The sequence below is a fragment of the Delphinapterus leucas genome, chromosome 8, assembly GCF_059928025.1.
Source record: "Delphinapterus leucas isolate spDelLeu-1000000601 "Yukka" chromosome 8, BTC_Dleu_Yukka2, whole genome shotgun sequence".
Lineage (NCBI taxonomy): Eukaryota > Metazoa > Chordata > Mammalia > Artiodactyla > Monodontidae > Delphinapterus > Delphinapterus leucas.
The window spans coordinates 71323302-71338928 of record NC_143136.1 but is presented as its reverse complement, the minus strand read 5'-3'; the positions used below and the strand labels follow the sequence as shown (position 1 = coordinate 71338928).

Genomic DNA, 15627 nt, shown 5'->3' with positions numbered 1-15627 from the left:
TCAGGTAATTGGAAGGGAGACAGCAGCATCTAATAGACAGACAGGTAGTCAAGGATAATTCTTGTATCGTGTGCACAAAAAACAATCCAGAGAAGTTGAAAATGGTTTCAAATTCTGTTGTGGGCTCTCAAGTCCACTGGAGACTTGTTTTGGGGAAAGGTTGGGTTCACTGGAATAGCATGCTTCCCAATCCTGCATTGTATGTTTCAAACTCTTGCCAAAAAGTAGCTCGACCTCACTTAAAGGCAAAAGCTATACAAAAAGGCCATCAAAATAGCCACGATTCTTGTGATGAGCTCTATGTGAAAAATGCTCTTGGAAACCGCTTGGTGACTTCTGCTGGTATAGGGTGATGCACAGGTTTTTGGTGCCTACCACAAAATTAAAATATAAAACACAGCCCTTGCCGATAAGTACATGCAGTCTAGTTGGGAACCAAGACTAAAACATGTGAGAGATCATCAAACATCAGAAAATGGCATAAAGTTAAGTCCTGGTTGTCTTCCCTGCCCGGATGCTCTCCATGGAGAAGGAACCCATCTGGTTCTTACGCTCGCTTTGACCCTTAGCACTACTTGGAAGAAACTATTCATTGCAAAGGTGCAGAGAATCCTACAATTATTTGCGTGTGGTTTGGAAAACAAGGTCTTTTTCTTCCTAGAATGGGTGTGACCAAGAGTCTTCAAACCTACTTCAAAGGAAACAGTTAAATGACACAACCACGAAGTCCTTTGGAGAAAAAAGGAAACTGTCCAACCTCAATTCGTGACACCCTGAGATCTATTTCATTCAGGGAGCCGGTAGATCTTATCTTTGATACAACATCAAAACAAATGTGTGCTGGGGTGTTTTTCCTTCTCGAAATCTCCTTGTTGCATGTAAGAATGAGCTGAGAAAGTAACGAGGTCACAGGTGGGCTGGGTGAGCAGCCCTTCGAAGGGACTAATATAATACTCCGGGGTTCTGCCCATGCTGAGGATGGCATGGAAAGCGAGGAGAACACGGGGGGCAGCTGTGTGCAGGGGCCTTGGAAGGCCCCGCGGGGCAAGGCTGGCAGAAGCCTCCCACGTATGAAATTTCTCCCTTGTCTTTACTTGGTTGGAAGGTAAAAATATTCCCCTCTCGTTTCTTTCTTTTTTTTCTTTCAACTCAAGTGTTGTGGATGGAACAACAAAACTGACTTAAAAAACAGAAAAGGAAGCTCTTTCACAGGGCTGAGTTCCTTGGAAGAGCGTACTTCTGGGCCTTGTATTTTATGCTTTAGCTCAAGCTCACATACAGCCATGCAAACTGTATGCTGTCAGATTTTGGTATTAAAGGAGGCAGTTAGTCCGTGGTATCGCACACACTTATAAATAGATTCTCTATGAAGTGAGACTCACCTGGACACAGAAAAGTAAAGTGGATCCCTAATCACAATCATCAGCCATCCAGTTAAAGATGGAACCTTGGAGCTACAGAAGAATAAATACTGAACACTAGTTACACATGCACAAATGGAAACGTCTTCTAGTTTGTGGTCAGCCGCTTGCACGCTAGCTTGCAAATAGGTAGTGTTGTCTTGGTGAATAGTGAAGTGAAATTTATGCAAAACCAACAAACAGTTACTGGTGCTTGAACAGTATGGTTCAAGTACTGAGCTAGGCATGAAAACAGAAAGATAAGAAAACAGCCTCTGCCTTCGAGGAGCTTAGTTTAGTGCACTGACACGTGTAAACATGTTAAATGCTGCCGCACAGGTGGGTGTCCTCAGGGCGCTATGCAGACAGTAACCCAATGGCAGCAGAGGAAGCTGTTGAAAGGGCAAGACGGGACAGCCTGATTAAAGGGAAGTGAAGTCATCTCCTTAGGATTGGGGTGTGGGGGCAGTTTAGGGAGAGGGCTGAGCAGGCTGGTGAAAACTGAGAATCGCTATCTAGGTAACGGTGAGAGGCTGAGTGAGGACCAGTGATGCTGAGGGTCTGATCACGCTGGAGCCCACTGTATTTCAGACGAGGTTTAGTGGGAGTTAGAGGGGCTGTAATGTTGGAATGAAAAGCTCCTGAGGTGCGGTGTTTTCTTGGTCAAGACAACACGGGGCAGAGCAAATGGGAGGAAGTGTCCACAGAGGAGTGGATGGAGGGGCCACAGAAGCTGAGTCCAGGCACTGTAAGGGGGAGGGGTAACACATGCTGACATCTTCCAGAAAGAAGGCGCGAGCTGGGGTGGAAAGTACCACAGTCCTCAACGGATAGGACTGACAGGATATTTATTGAGGATGGTGATGAGGTGAGTTAGAGGACGGCTTCCTCATCCAAGGAGGAGTGGCTTCTGAATGCTCTGCAAGTCACACACCTCCTTACCACTGGGTCTGCTTCCATTCATATGTGTGTATATATATATATATATATATAGTTTTTTTTTTTCCCTTAAGCTTACATTTCATTTTTTTTTGAATTTTAGAAGAATTTTTTATTAGAGTATAGTTGCTTTACAATGCTGTTAGTGTCTGCTGTACAGAAAATTGTATTAGTTATAGATATACATATATCCACTATTTTTTAGATTCTCTTCCCATATAGGTCATTACAGGGTATTGAGAAGAGTTCCCTGTGCTATAGAGTACGTCCTTACTAGTTATCTATTTTATATATAGTAGTGTGTATATGTCAGTCCCAGTCTCCCAATTTATGCCCCCTCCCACCCCGTAACCATAAGTTTGTTTCTCTATGCTTCCATTCATATTTAAACAGTTGGGAGAAGTGAATTTTGAAGTCTTATTTGTAGATCCAAAGAAATAAATTTTAAAGAGCTAAATGAGGAGGGTTTTGTTCCTGATATAAGAGGCACCACATCCTAAACAAAAGACTACTGATACAATTTTAGACAAGCAACATACCAGAAACTCCGGGTGGTGTCTTAATGAATTTTCCATTAAAATGACCAATAACGGCTTCGCACTTTTCTGTTGACTCCATCCTATTTATACATAAAAATAAAACACGTAAATAGTCAGAGATATCTTAGTTTTCATTTTGTCCTGTACACATGAATACAATCCTATAGGTTTATTGGATACAAATGAAAACTAACAAAAATGTGAATGATAGGAAAAAGTGGGTTTATTCTATCTTTTATTTAACTGTTGTTTGTGTGCTTCCATAGTAAAATAAAAACTTGATAACCACACACTACATTCACAGAATCATAAAAGAAATAAATTATACAAAGAGTATTTAATATCAAGCATAGGAAATGTATAATTTTTTCCCACTTGTAGAAAAACTGATAATCAATACACAATAGCTTTGTTAGTCATGATAGTGAATTAAAAATAAAAAATACCAGTTTAAAATACTAGTGTATTTAGTGCTGCTGGGATATTGGTCATTTTAAAGATGGTCTTTCCTTTTACATATTCAAAAAAATGACAGACTCAAAAGTCATGATAAGAACTGGTGTTAATCAGAGGATGTGTCTTACCGGTTTTTCTCATTAGCTTGAAGTTTAAAATTAAATTAGTGAAGTCAATTATGTACCTTCTTTGTCATCTTGGCTTTAGAGGAGGAATTAAAGGATGGAGCCTAACAACTTATTCCACATCTGCAGGTGGCTAAGAACGCCTGAGAAACCTTTCAGGGGAATTAAATCATTTTGATTTATTTTTCTTTAATGGAAAAAACACTGAATAATCTGCTCAAAATGCACTACACTCCTGGACTGCCCAGAAGAGTTGCACCTTGGTTTTAATGGGTGGTTTTTAATAGTTTTTAAAAGCAATAGAATTTAATTGGGTTCTATCTTTGGATACAGAAATGAAAGTCCTTGATCTGCTTTCAGAGGAACACCCACAGAGGAACGATTTTCAGATGGCGCTGGGCCTTTCACTGTTTCACCTGGGTCCTCTTAACCCATGAAGTGCACACTGGGGATGCTGGCCTTGGTGGCTTTCCACCTGTAGAATACCTTCGTTTTATTATAAAATTGTCTGGCCTAACAGAAAGAGTAATGGACTGAAAGTCAGAAGAACCAGGTACTAGACCTTGCTTCATTGCTTGGCAGCCCTGTGACAATGGTAAAGTCCTTTCTTTAACTCAATTTTCTTATATGTGAAAGAGTGGAAAGTGCTTGCTTTGTTGGTCTCACAGGCCTGAGGTAGATGCGATTGTCATCAAATAGGATAATGTATAGGAAAGTAAAACGTCAGCAATTTCCCCTCCAAAACCAAAGTCAATACCTTAAGACGTGTAGACGTTATCGGTTACTGCACAGTATTAATAGGTTGCTAAATGATGTAAAATCAGTTTTTGTACGCAGGCTTTCAGATTGCAACTACGTCAAAAGCCAAAGCTTCTTTTGTTTAAGGTTTTTAAAGGAAGCAAACTAACCATTACACGGAAGTATCCTTTCTGGGGAGGAAGGGATAAAAATAAGATGGAAGGAATGAGGGTAGTTTAGATATCTGCAACATTTTACTTCTTAAAAAAAAAAATCTAGGCAAAAACTGTAAAATGTTACAATTTGTGTAACACTTGGGGGGGTTAGACAGGTGTCTGTTGTACTTTTCTGAGCGTTTGAAATATTTCACTTAAACATCTAATTCACTGGCCTTACTGATGATGAACCAAAGTTCCATCTAATGAGACAAAAATACCAATTTATTTACAAAATTTAGGAGCCTGAGATTGTTGTTTTTAAGAAGTTTAGGCATCTTGATCTAATTAGTCAAATTATTAAGGAAACATACTTGCAGAACTACTGCTCATGTGGTATTTCCTTCCCCTAGGTCACCAAATATTTAGTGTCCTCAGGTTCAAGAATCCTAATGAGCTTCCAAAAGATTTGGAAAAATGCAAACGATTTTTTATGCATAATTTAAGTTCATGGTACAACTGGCTCCTAGAACCCTGGCTTAAATTCTCTCTCCTTGCTCAATTTTTATTTTCCAGGAGATATAGCAGAGCTACTGTTGTTGACAAGAAGACAGGCAGCGTGCTTACCTAGCAAAGCCAACACCACGACTTGTCCCACTGGAATCGCGTAGTATCCTTGTAGAAATAACTTGTCCAAATGGTTTCAGCATATTTTCAAGTTCTTGCTCATCCATGGACAGTGGCAAATTAGAAATATACAAGTTGGTAGGATCTTGTTCCTGTTGCTAAAACCGAACACAGAACTGTCTATTAATTTCCAGCAGAAGGTGAGATATGTGAACACACTTTTACTTGGCCACTCTCTTAGCTCAGTTCCTTTGAAAGTACTAACAAGTGAGATCATGGGAACTACAGAACACCCGAGTCACCATGAACACTTGAAAACAGTGTCTGAAGCTTGGACAATCTGTGCAGGTCAGACACGATCCCACCAAACCATTCTTGGCAGGTTTGGAAGCAGAAGCGCTGGCAGGAGTCGCTGGGTTGGAGAGGATGCCCTCATGGAAGCAAAACTCTCAGCTGTTTGCAGTGTTCTACAAAATGACTAACCTCTCCTCCACTACTATTTTTAGGAGCCCATTTTGGGCACACTATTGCACAAATGGCTGTCACTGCTAATAATTCAATCCAGAAACACACGACGGATTCTGGACTAAGTCAACTAAAGTCCAGTGGGATTTTGCCCAAATTCCCTTCTTTTGCTCTACAGCAGAGTCATTACTACCTCTGAGTTGTGATCACCAATGGGAAATAGAGAACTTCCTAAATTAACAAAAACTAAACCCCACAAAGTCATACAAAATGACAGACTCAAGGCAGTACAAGTTTTAGAATCTGGATAAAGCTGAACTCAAATGTAGATGGGGGAAGGGAGTTTTGCTAAATCTTTGCTACTCTAAGAGTGATCCAGGGGCCAGCAGGGATGGAATTACCTGCAAGCTTACTAGAAATGTAGAATTCCAGGCCCCATCCCAGACCTACAGAATCAGAAACTGCATTTTAATAAGATCTCCAGGCAGTACAAATGCATATGAAAGTTCAAAAAGCAGCAATTAGATCATTTCCCACCCACCTTTGCACTGCTGAGGTAAAATCAGCTGAAACCAAAGATAGCAACTGAGTTTTCTGAGAACCAGTAACAGCTATGTATATTTACTGAGTCTGGTGTTAAATCATCAGGAAATAAGCTTATATGCTATCTGGAATATTTTCTGACCAAGTAAAAAGTCATCTCGGCAACTGTGAGATCAGGATGATCTTAACTTTAAAACAGGCTTTCCTTTGATCTTACTACCACTTGTATCTTTACATATTGAACTATGCAAGTTTATGATTTTTCTTTAACAAGCACTATTAGCAAAGTCATTAACCGATGTCTTAGCCTTAGGCAACAGAACAGCGCACTCATCATATTTAAATTTCCAAAATGCACAGTACTTTAAAAATATATGTGAAACATACGCATATTTGTACAAAGTCTCTACTTTCAAATGTATCCTGGCATTAATTAAACCTGAAATAAAACCTTTCCTTTCAGATGATCTGCAAGTAAAAGTAACTGACCTTTAAGCTTTAAAACAACAATCTGGTATCCTAGGGAATGGCAAATACCCTGGTAGTCCCAAGAATTAAAGTTACCAAAGACTGAGAAACTATGGGCAGAAAGTACTGTCCCTATGACTTCCTGGTTCTGACAGAAGGCAGCCTGTTACCAGGCCAGTCCCAAAGGTATGGAGCAGAAGCTCCCAACCTGGGTGACCCAGACTCTCAGGGGTGTCAGTGCGGTTGTGTCCAGGAAAACAATTAAAAAATTTCAAGTGCTCAGTAGCAAGCCAGAAACTTAACTTCATTAACCCTTGACAGACTAAACAAAAATGGCAACTACCTTTGCTTCTGTCTGAAAGTAGATAAAGTCAGTGTGGTACCACTGATTACCTTGTGCCGGGCAAAACCTCCCACTGAAAATTACATAAAGCATATCTTTAATGTACAAAAATTGTAAAGCGATTTAATAAATGCATGACAGTAACAGATAAAATGCTTCAGAATAAAGGGAAAAACAAAATGGTCTTTGGTATTAAATTTTTCAATTTCTTCTCAGGTGGACTACAAGCTAAAATTTTAATTCCTTATTTCCACTTTATTCACTACCTTCCCTGACTTCACCCAATTAATCCACAGCTCCTCAATTAACTATCTCATGTTGGCTCTAACCTCCCAAGTCCCTGAAGCTTTCCTGGAGTGCACAAGACTGTATTTGTTCCTGTGGAAGTCTGGTCCTTAGTTGGTGAACACAGATAGGGTTATTTCTCTCTGAAGGTGGGTACACTGAGGGGTCCTGTAGCCTAATACAGTCCAATGACATTTATAGTGCATCCTGTACATCCCAGACCCTCTTATACAATAATTGTGACTCCAGGTCTGTCTTCTAGCCGTTTATAGGTGAGTTGGGGAGATAAAAACACATGTAATGAATGCTGTAACAGAGATGTATACAAATCACAATGGGAGGACAGATAGGGGAGCTTGTCTTTATTAGGGAACACTTTACAGAGGGCATGACATTGAGTTGAGACTTGAGAAACAAGCATAAGGCATGAGGCTGAAAACCAGATTGTGAAAAGCTATCCAAGGAGTATGACTTTATTTGTCAGTTATCACTGCTTAAACTTTTCCACTTAAGCAATGCTAGCACGAAAGAGAATGACTATGTATCCTGAAGAGTGTGTGGACAAAGGATAAAGTAGCCTTGCCAGAGCTGCAACATTTCCTTGAAGGCTTGTATTTTATCTAAAAAAAAAAAGTATCACGTAAATGTTGCAATCTACTCCCTAACTATTTGAGTTTGTTTCATATGGAAACAGTATTTCTGAATTAATACTTTCGAGTCATACTGACACTGCAGTCTTAAGATAAGCCATGTTTATCCTGTGATTTCAGGCGTTATACTTTGTTGGGTGAGGGGAGGAGGAGGAAGGGGGAGCCTTGTCCCTGTGCTGCAGCTAGAAAGCCACGCCCTAAAAAATCTGCAGCCTCTGGAGGCACAGAAGCAAGGGAGTGATGTGATCAAGTCTATCTTATTAGAAAGATTTCTGAATCATGCTTAGTCAGATTCAGAATAAAGCTGGGAACTCCCTAATTAAAGAGCATTAAAACACACCTTGGACAAAGATGTGGCATAAAAAATGTTACATAAGGAACATGTATCATAAATATTGTGAGCTTTCTTTTTTTTAAAATAAATTTATTTATTTTATTTTTGGCTGCGTTGAGTCTTCGTTGCTGCACATGGGCTTTCTCTAGTTGCAGAGAGCGGGGGCTCTTTGTTGCGGTGCGCAGGCTTCTCATTACGGTGGCTTCTCCTGTTGCGGAGCACGGGCTCTAGGCTCATGGGCTTCAGTAGTTGCGGCGCACGGGCTTAGTTGCTCCGCAGCATGAGGGATCTTCCCAGACCAGGGCTCGAACCCGTGTCCCCTGCATTGGCAGGCGGATTCTCAACCACTGCGCCACCAGGGAAGCCCGTGAGCTTTCCTTTTGAGTTACAATTATTAAAATCTAAATGACTAACATTTAAGAATATTTAAGAATGTTCATAGACTTTGTCATCTGTGAAGTATTTTCAAAAGGGCTGACTATGTAGGTAACTAAGTACTTTCTAAATCTGTGGTTTAGTTGCTATTAAACTATTAATAAAAATGTTATTCTTGGGTCTTCCCTGGTGGCACAGTGGTTAATAATCTGCCTGCCAATGCAGAGGACACGGGTTCGAGCCCTGGTCCGGGAAGATCCCACATGCTGAGGAGCAATTAAGCCCGTGTGCCACAACTACTGAGCCTGCGCTCTAGAGCCCGCGTGCCACAACTACTGAAGCCCCTGTGCCTAGACGATGTGCTCCACAACAAGAGAAGCCACCGCAATGAGGAGCCCGTGCACCGCAATGAAGAGTAGCCCCCGCTCGCCACAACTAGAAAAAGCCTGCATGAAGACCCAATGCAGCAAAAAAAAAAAAAAAGTTATTCTTTAAAATGTTAATTCAACTTGAATGTTTACCAATGAAGAAAAAAAATAATAAAAAGTGCTAAATCAGAATCAGGAAATTGAGCTAATCCACTCTATGATGAATAGTGAGATAAGATAGACTAAATACAGGTAGATATTTCCTGTGATTTTAACGCATTTTTTTTCAATAGCAAACAGTCAACTAGCTCTCTTCATTTGGAATGACCTATAGGGCTAACATTATTTATCCTTCTTTTCAAATGGTCAACTGATCCTGCACACATTGCATACAAAGTTGCAAGTAAAAAAAAAAAACAAAAACAAAAAAGAGAAGCAACTCCAAGCTGGCAGCAATGGCCGCAAGAATATCTGATCACCAAAGGGTCCATGCATTCTTATCACCATACATTCTTAGTAACGGAACATACGGTACTTGTACTACGTGAGAGTGGTTCTTGAATAAGGGTAATTTCGCCCCTTTAAAATCAGGGACAACCGTAACTCTGTTTTATTACATACAATGCTATGTCAAAAAACAATTTTTCTGTAAATCATGGGTGGTCAGACATAAAAATGGGGCTAACAGGCCTCTTTATATCCCTAGGCATGGAAAGTGTTCAATGGCTTCTTTAACAGGTAGAACACTTGGATCCCACATTGGCCATGAGAGGGATAAATGGCCACTCATGCTCACTTGAGTAGAAAAGTGGGGCTTGGAGGTCCCTCATGGTGTAAAGCACTCAGTCATCATCTGAAAGAAATTAACAAAAACCTCCCTATGCGTGTGGAATGGTTCCTAAAATTCAAGAAAGGGACCTGGCAGGAAGACCAGACATCTGTTTTCTCTTGTACTGAGTAGGTTCACCAACCAGCAGATAGCTGCTTATGGGCATGTGAATGCAAACTGCTTGAAGCATGGTAGACCTCTGTATGGAAGGGCGATTAAATTCCTGCTCCTTTGACTGCCTATTTACTGAAAAAAGTGCGAGCATACCGCTAGGCAAATAACACAGGGCGATCCGCCGACCCCCAGCAGGTCTTAAGAGGTATTGCGGAAAGGCCTACAGAAGTCACTCTATTAACAGATATCACCAATGTTGACTTGAGTTTTATATCTTTTCAGCTCGTTATCTGAGTTTTTTTTCTTCTTTTCATAGATTGAGTCTTTTATTTTGAAAAGTGCACACATTTGAAACAAATGCCAAGTTTAACATACATGGCTCAAGTTTAACCTTGAGCCTTTTGGAAAACCTTTGGTAAATTTCATCAGGGTACTCGATAGACTCAATAAATATAATTTTTAAATGTCCCATTGCTATCTCTCCATATCTGCCCAAACTGGGAAGTTTTTCTCTTGCTTAATTGGCTTCATTGATCATCAATAAAACAAACATTTGATATCTACCATAGGCCAAGTACCAAGCAAGGCACTGAAATTAAAACACGAATAAGAAACAACCATTGTTGTCCAACGTTCTCCAATTGTAGCTTTATAGTTCAGTTTTGAATATTTGTGGAGTTCTTTTTCAACTCAGATAGTCAAAGTGTCAAACAATATTATATTCTCCCCCACTCCCCAGACTCGCCTAGTGGAATGTCCCTTAATTTTTTCTGATTATGTAAGAAAGCAAGCCTTTAGTATGTGGCAATGTGAATTTTCAAAACTTTATAGTGTCCAGATTAATTCACTAGAGGAAAGTGGACAGTGACAGGTCCCTTATCACCCAAACATGGGAGCCAGACCTAAACTTTTATAAACTGTCTCCACAAAAGGTACATGCCAGATGCTCCTTTATCCAGTCAGCATAAAGGGGATAAGTCAACTCCTGATACTCAAACCCATGGTTCCGTGGCACAGAACAATGGACCCTCTAGCATTTAAAATACCTTTTGTAACTTTAATGATATAATAAAAAAGAAATCAGGTCCAGGAAACTCAGTCATCCTACAGAGACCCGAAGAAATTCACACCGTGCAGAATGTTGGCACACTGCCAGCATCTCTGAACCCGTGCATTGTTCCCTCCCTACAGATGATGTAGGAAGGGATCACTTTTCCTAGCCAATTTACAGTCCAAGCCACCTAAGGAGGTCTTTGAACAGTGCTCATTAACAGTCCACGGGAAAGCTGGCATTCAAAGTGCACTGTTGACACAACGTACAGTGCCAATCTATGCCCAGTCCGGTTCTGACTAAATGCATTGTAAAGACTTCTTCAGACAGGATATATTTAATATATTATGCTACTCAATATCACTGGCACTGAAAAGATGCCTAGGTAAGTGCTCATGGGGCCGCTCTAAAAAAGGCCTCTGTATTACCTGGAGCACGTTGTTAAAATAGCCCTCTTTCTAACTTTGTTTCAGCAGAAGTCACCAAAAAATGGGTTTCAGGCATGCCCACGTTCCAGAGTGAGAAACCAGACCACCTACACAAAGTCTGCATAGGAGTGGCTGAGATCTGGCTTGAGAGGCTCAGCTGACCACCCACCTCTCGTCTGCCTGGGGGAGGGACTGGAGAGTGTGGAATGAACACGCATGTGGAGAGAACCGCTGATGTGTTCTGAGTCCCGCCACAGGGGCTGCTTCCCCCATCGCTGCCAGTCCAGCAAGGGGGGCTTCAACAGACCCCTCAGGAGGCATGGTCTGTGACCTCTGGAGCTCGGTGGATACAATGAATCAATGTCTGACTTACGCCTGAGGAATCTAAAAGGCAAAGGCTGGTTGAAGGGGCCTATAAGTGCAATTGGGGGGTAACTAGTCTCCCACAGACAGCTGGCAAACACATCAATGTGGGCCACACAGGTAGAGTTGGCCCAGGGTTGTGTTAGAGCCTTCCAGGAAGGCTGTCTTGAAGGATAAGAAGGTCCTAGAAGAAAGGGGCTGAAGGCTGACCCTTAGATTCTCAGGAGCTGAGGCTAACAGCCTGAGGACACGTCTTCTCTAGCTTGAAGGAACTACAGGGGAGAGAGCAAAGCATACTACTAAGGAAAGCATCAGTTCTCTGTCTGCCCAGAGAAATCAACACCATATCGCATAATTGTCAGGTCAAGAAACTTTCCCATCCTTTGCCACTGCTCCAACCTTGGAGGGGTTAGAAACCACAGCTAGCTATGGAAGAGTGGGAAAGACACACATTTGGGAAACAGGAAAGAAACTAACCATGCTCCCATCCCAGGACAAGCTTACTACTTAGAGCAGACCAGAGCTGGGGGAAGGGAGAAGTTTTAATATTATAAGGCACTCAAAATTTTGTCAAATAAACAGGATTGGACATTTTAATTATAGGTATCACACACTTAGCATTGGAAATGTGTTCTTAAAAAAAAAATCAGACATTCAGCATCAAAATGTCAACCAGGAGCCTATTTCATATTATTTCAAGTAAGAAGTATATAATGTATTACCATTAATCACAACCCCCAATTTCCTAAAATGCAACTAAATACATTTGTTACACATCTGTACGTGTGTCTGTATACACGTAATACCTGGTTATATTGGGATGTAAACTTTTAAAATATCAGTTTGTTTTTGTTTTTTGCGGTACGCGGGCCTCTCACTGCTGTGGCCTCTCCTGTCGCGGAGCCCAGGCTCCAGACGCGCAGGCCCAGAGGCCATGGCACGTGGGATCCTCCCGGACCGGGGCACGAACCCATGTCCCCTGCATCGGCAGGCGGACTCTCAACGACTGCGCCACCAGGGAAGCCCTAAAATATCACTTCTTGATCACCAAATTATCCATATGGTTGTTAGCAGACAACTGCTTTGTAAGTTGTCATTTCTCTTAGCACCAGCGGCATCCAAGACACACATCCCTTTTGCTGACTCTCAGCAGAGTTTTCGAAACCTCTACACAATTCTGACATTTACAAACTGTATTTGGAATATAACCTGAGATTTCCCCTTAACTCAATCTTGCTTAAAATATTGTATTGAGATTGGTGTAAATACATATAGAAAGGCTGAAAATGTACTGAAAGACAATTATGTTCCCTGAAATTTGGATATGAAAACAATTAAGGGGCATTCTACTGAAAAAAATTAACCAGAAAGACCTGAAATGAAAGAAGCAACTGAAGGAACTTTTCAAAATTGCGAGAGTAGCCAGAAAAGTCATGGGACCTGCCCTAGATTTTATCCATGAGAAGAAGAAACAGGAGCTTCACAGAGTAGAGGAAATGGACAGAACAGAGGGAAAAATAGAGCCCTTTTCCAATTGTGCCTTAAAAGTCCTGCTTAGAAAATGTATGGTTACCCATTGTTTACATAGGCGTATTAAACATTCTGTAAATCATATACAACTTAGGTATTGCATACTCACAATTAAATATATTTCAAGCCTCATAATCACCGTCTTTCAACAATACCACAGGAAACTGCTGTATATTATGCACAAGTAATCTAAAAATCATGGCTTAGTATTTACAGTTTGTTTATTTTAGCTTCTTCCTCTGGAGTTTAAAAACATCTGAAATAAGTCCAACTCAATCCAAAGGTCTAAAAATATTAAAAGTCAAGGATTACTTTAGAAAGGTGATCCCTTTCATCAATTCCTGAAATCTTTATTCATGCTTTTTTTTTTTTTTTTTTTTTTTTTGCGGTACGCGGGCCTCTCACCGTTGTGGCCTCTCCCGTTGCGGAGCACAGGCTCCGGACGCGCAGGCTCAGCGGCCATGGCTCACGGGCCCAGCCGCTCCGCGGCATGTGGGATCTTCCCGGACCGGGGCACGAACCCTTGTCCCCTGCGTCGGCAGGCGGACTCTCAACCACTGCGCCACCAGGGAAGCCCCATGCTGATCTTTTAGTCAAGGTAAATCTCTATCCTGGTAGCTGCATATATGTCCTTCAACAGTTTTACGGTCTTAGCAGGTAACTTATCTCAACCAGGGTTCTTTAACTTCCATAAATCTTCTTTCCTTATGGAAATGGGAATACCCTTCAGGGAATGACCACATGCTACTCTTCAGAAGCAGCAGAGGACAGCACAAAATTACTTTCCTCCGTACTGCAAGACACTAGATAATATAAAATTATCGATCTTTTGAAAAGAATATACAAGATATCAAACTGTCAAGTTTCAAACTTGAAAATATGTTCTGTAGCAATTCAAAAACCACAAGTAAAAAAATATGTACATAATTGTATGAGTATCTTAATAAATGCACTTTAGGCACTAGGTATGATATAACCCAAGTTTACATTTAGGCAATAAGACTGGAGCATAAATGCCACCTCAGTGATTAAGAGTTCATCAAAACAAGTCCTGAATAAAGCTACTGCAGAACTACTAAAGAGAAGATTTATAATCCATAAATAACCAATGTCTAAAAATCACTGACTTTTACACAGGGGAAATAGTATCTGTAGCTTACATTGCATTAAAACTACTAGTATATTTGTACAACGCATACATATGTGATTGTATTTTGTTATTCTTTCATAATATGACATTCTATACACAATTACCTTCGGAAGTGTTTCTAAAATGTATTAATTCCTTAAGCATTGATATTTTAAAATTATTTAAAAAAATACAGTACAGAGCTTCAGCCCACAAGTACCCACTTACCTGAGAAAATCTGGTGCTATTTCTCCATTTACTTAGGGGGTTACATAATCTGCTATGTAAAATTTTATACAGTTATAAAACCCTTCTTCACATATAAATTTATGAGGAACAGTCTTTGGCAAAATAGCTACCATTGAGGATGCGAAGGCATGGGACAAGTGTCCACAGGTAACTGTGGCTCACTGGGATGGAAGGAAGAACTTGGATGGTGACAGGAAAAGCCACGAATCTAGCTTCAGAACCAAAGCCAGAGACCACAGAAGTGAGTACTGGCTCTCAACTCACCTTTGCCATTTGAGCTTGAACCCCACTTGCCTTCAGGGCAGACACAGCCTTCTGAGCTGCTGCAGGACTGTCAAAGTCGACAAAACCATAACCTGAAATGCAAAAAACACTTAGTGTTTAAGCCATTATTTTATGATTACATAGAGGAAAAGGATGACTCCATCTGGTCTCTGATGCAGGCAGCAGAAATGAAAGCCCTGACGTTCTGACATGTCTCAAGCTTTACAGCCGCAATGCAACATCCTCCTCGAGCTGTCCTTCCCCATCTATCACGGGCTAGGCAACTTTCCCTTCAAAGTTTAAAAAAAAAAGGAAGAAACAAACAAACAGTTTTTTTCCTTTTCCAGATCTTTTTCTCAGGTGTCCTGTACTTACTGGCAGAAAAAAAAAGACATCTGAGTTATACCAAGATTTAAAAAAAAAAAGGAAAAAAAAATCAACTTCAGAAAAGTAGCATTTTTAATAATTTGGTAAGAAAGATTGTGCTATCCTACAGAGTTTACAAGTGTATGTTTATTCTGCAGACTACATTTTTCAAATAAGTTAAGTACAACCACTGGATACCCCAAATATAAAATAATCTAAATGTTAGAACTTGGTTAAAAGTATCATTATTTATCTAAAACAGAGCTCATGAGCTCTTCAAAATAAATAAAGGGGGGGGGATGGCTCCAGAAACCCAAAATAGCTGTTTTAACAGTTCATGTCCTAAAGTCTAAAAACAAAACATAATAAAACAAATAAATAAATAACCTCCTAAGAGAGGTCCTGGTTCAAAGCTTATTTATCCACAGCTTTTCAAACATTTTAAATAAGCTGGTCAGCTATTCTGCCTGGCCACGACAAATCAAAAGCAAGAA

General features: G+C 40.5%; 1 protein-coding gene across 12 annotated transcripts in view; it reads right to left on the bottom strand.

The window, feature by feature from the left end:
* RBMS1 (RNA binding motif single stranded interacting protein 1) overlaps positions 1-15627 on the bottom strand; it is a 213684-nt gene that overhangs the window by 22889 nt on the left and 175168 nt on the right. For all 12 annotated transcript variants that reach the window (XM_089916779.1, XM_089916778.1, XM_089916780.1 and 9 more), the window contains 3 exons: positions 14768-14859; positions 4980-5137; positions 2879-2958 (listed from right to left, as the gene is read on the bottom strand). In XM_089916779.1, coding sequence (XP_089772905.1) covers positions 2879-2958; positions 4980-5137; positions 14768-14859 — 330 coding nt within the window. The remainder of the gene's footprint in view (positions 1-2878; positions 2959-4979; positions 5138-14767; positions 14860-15627) is intronic.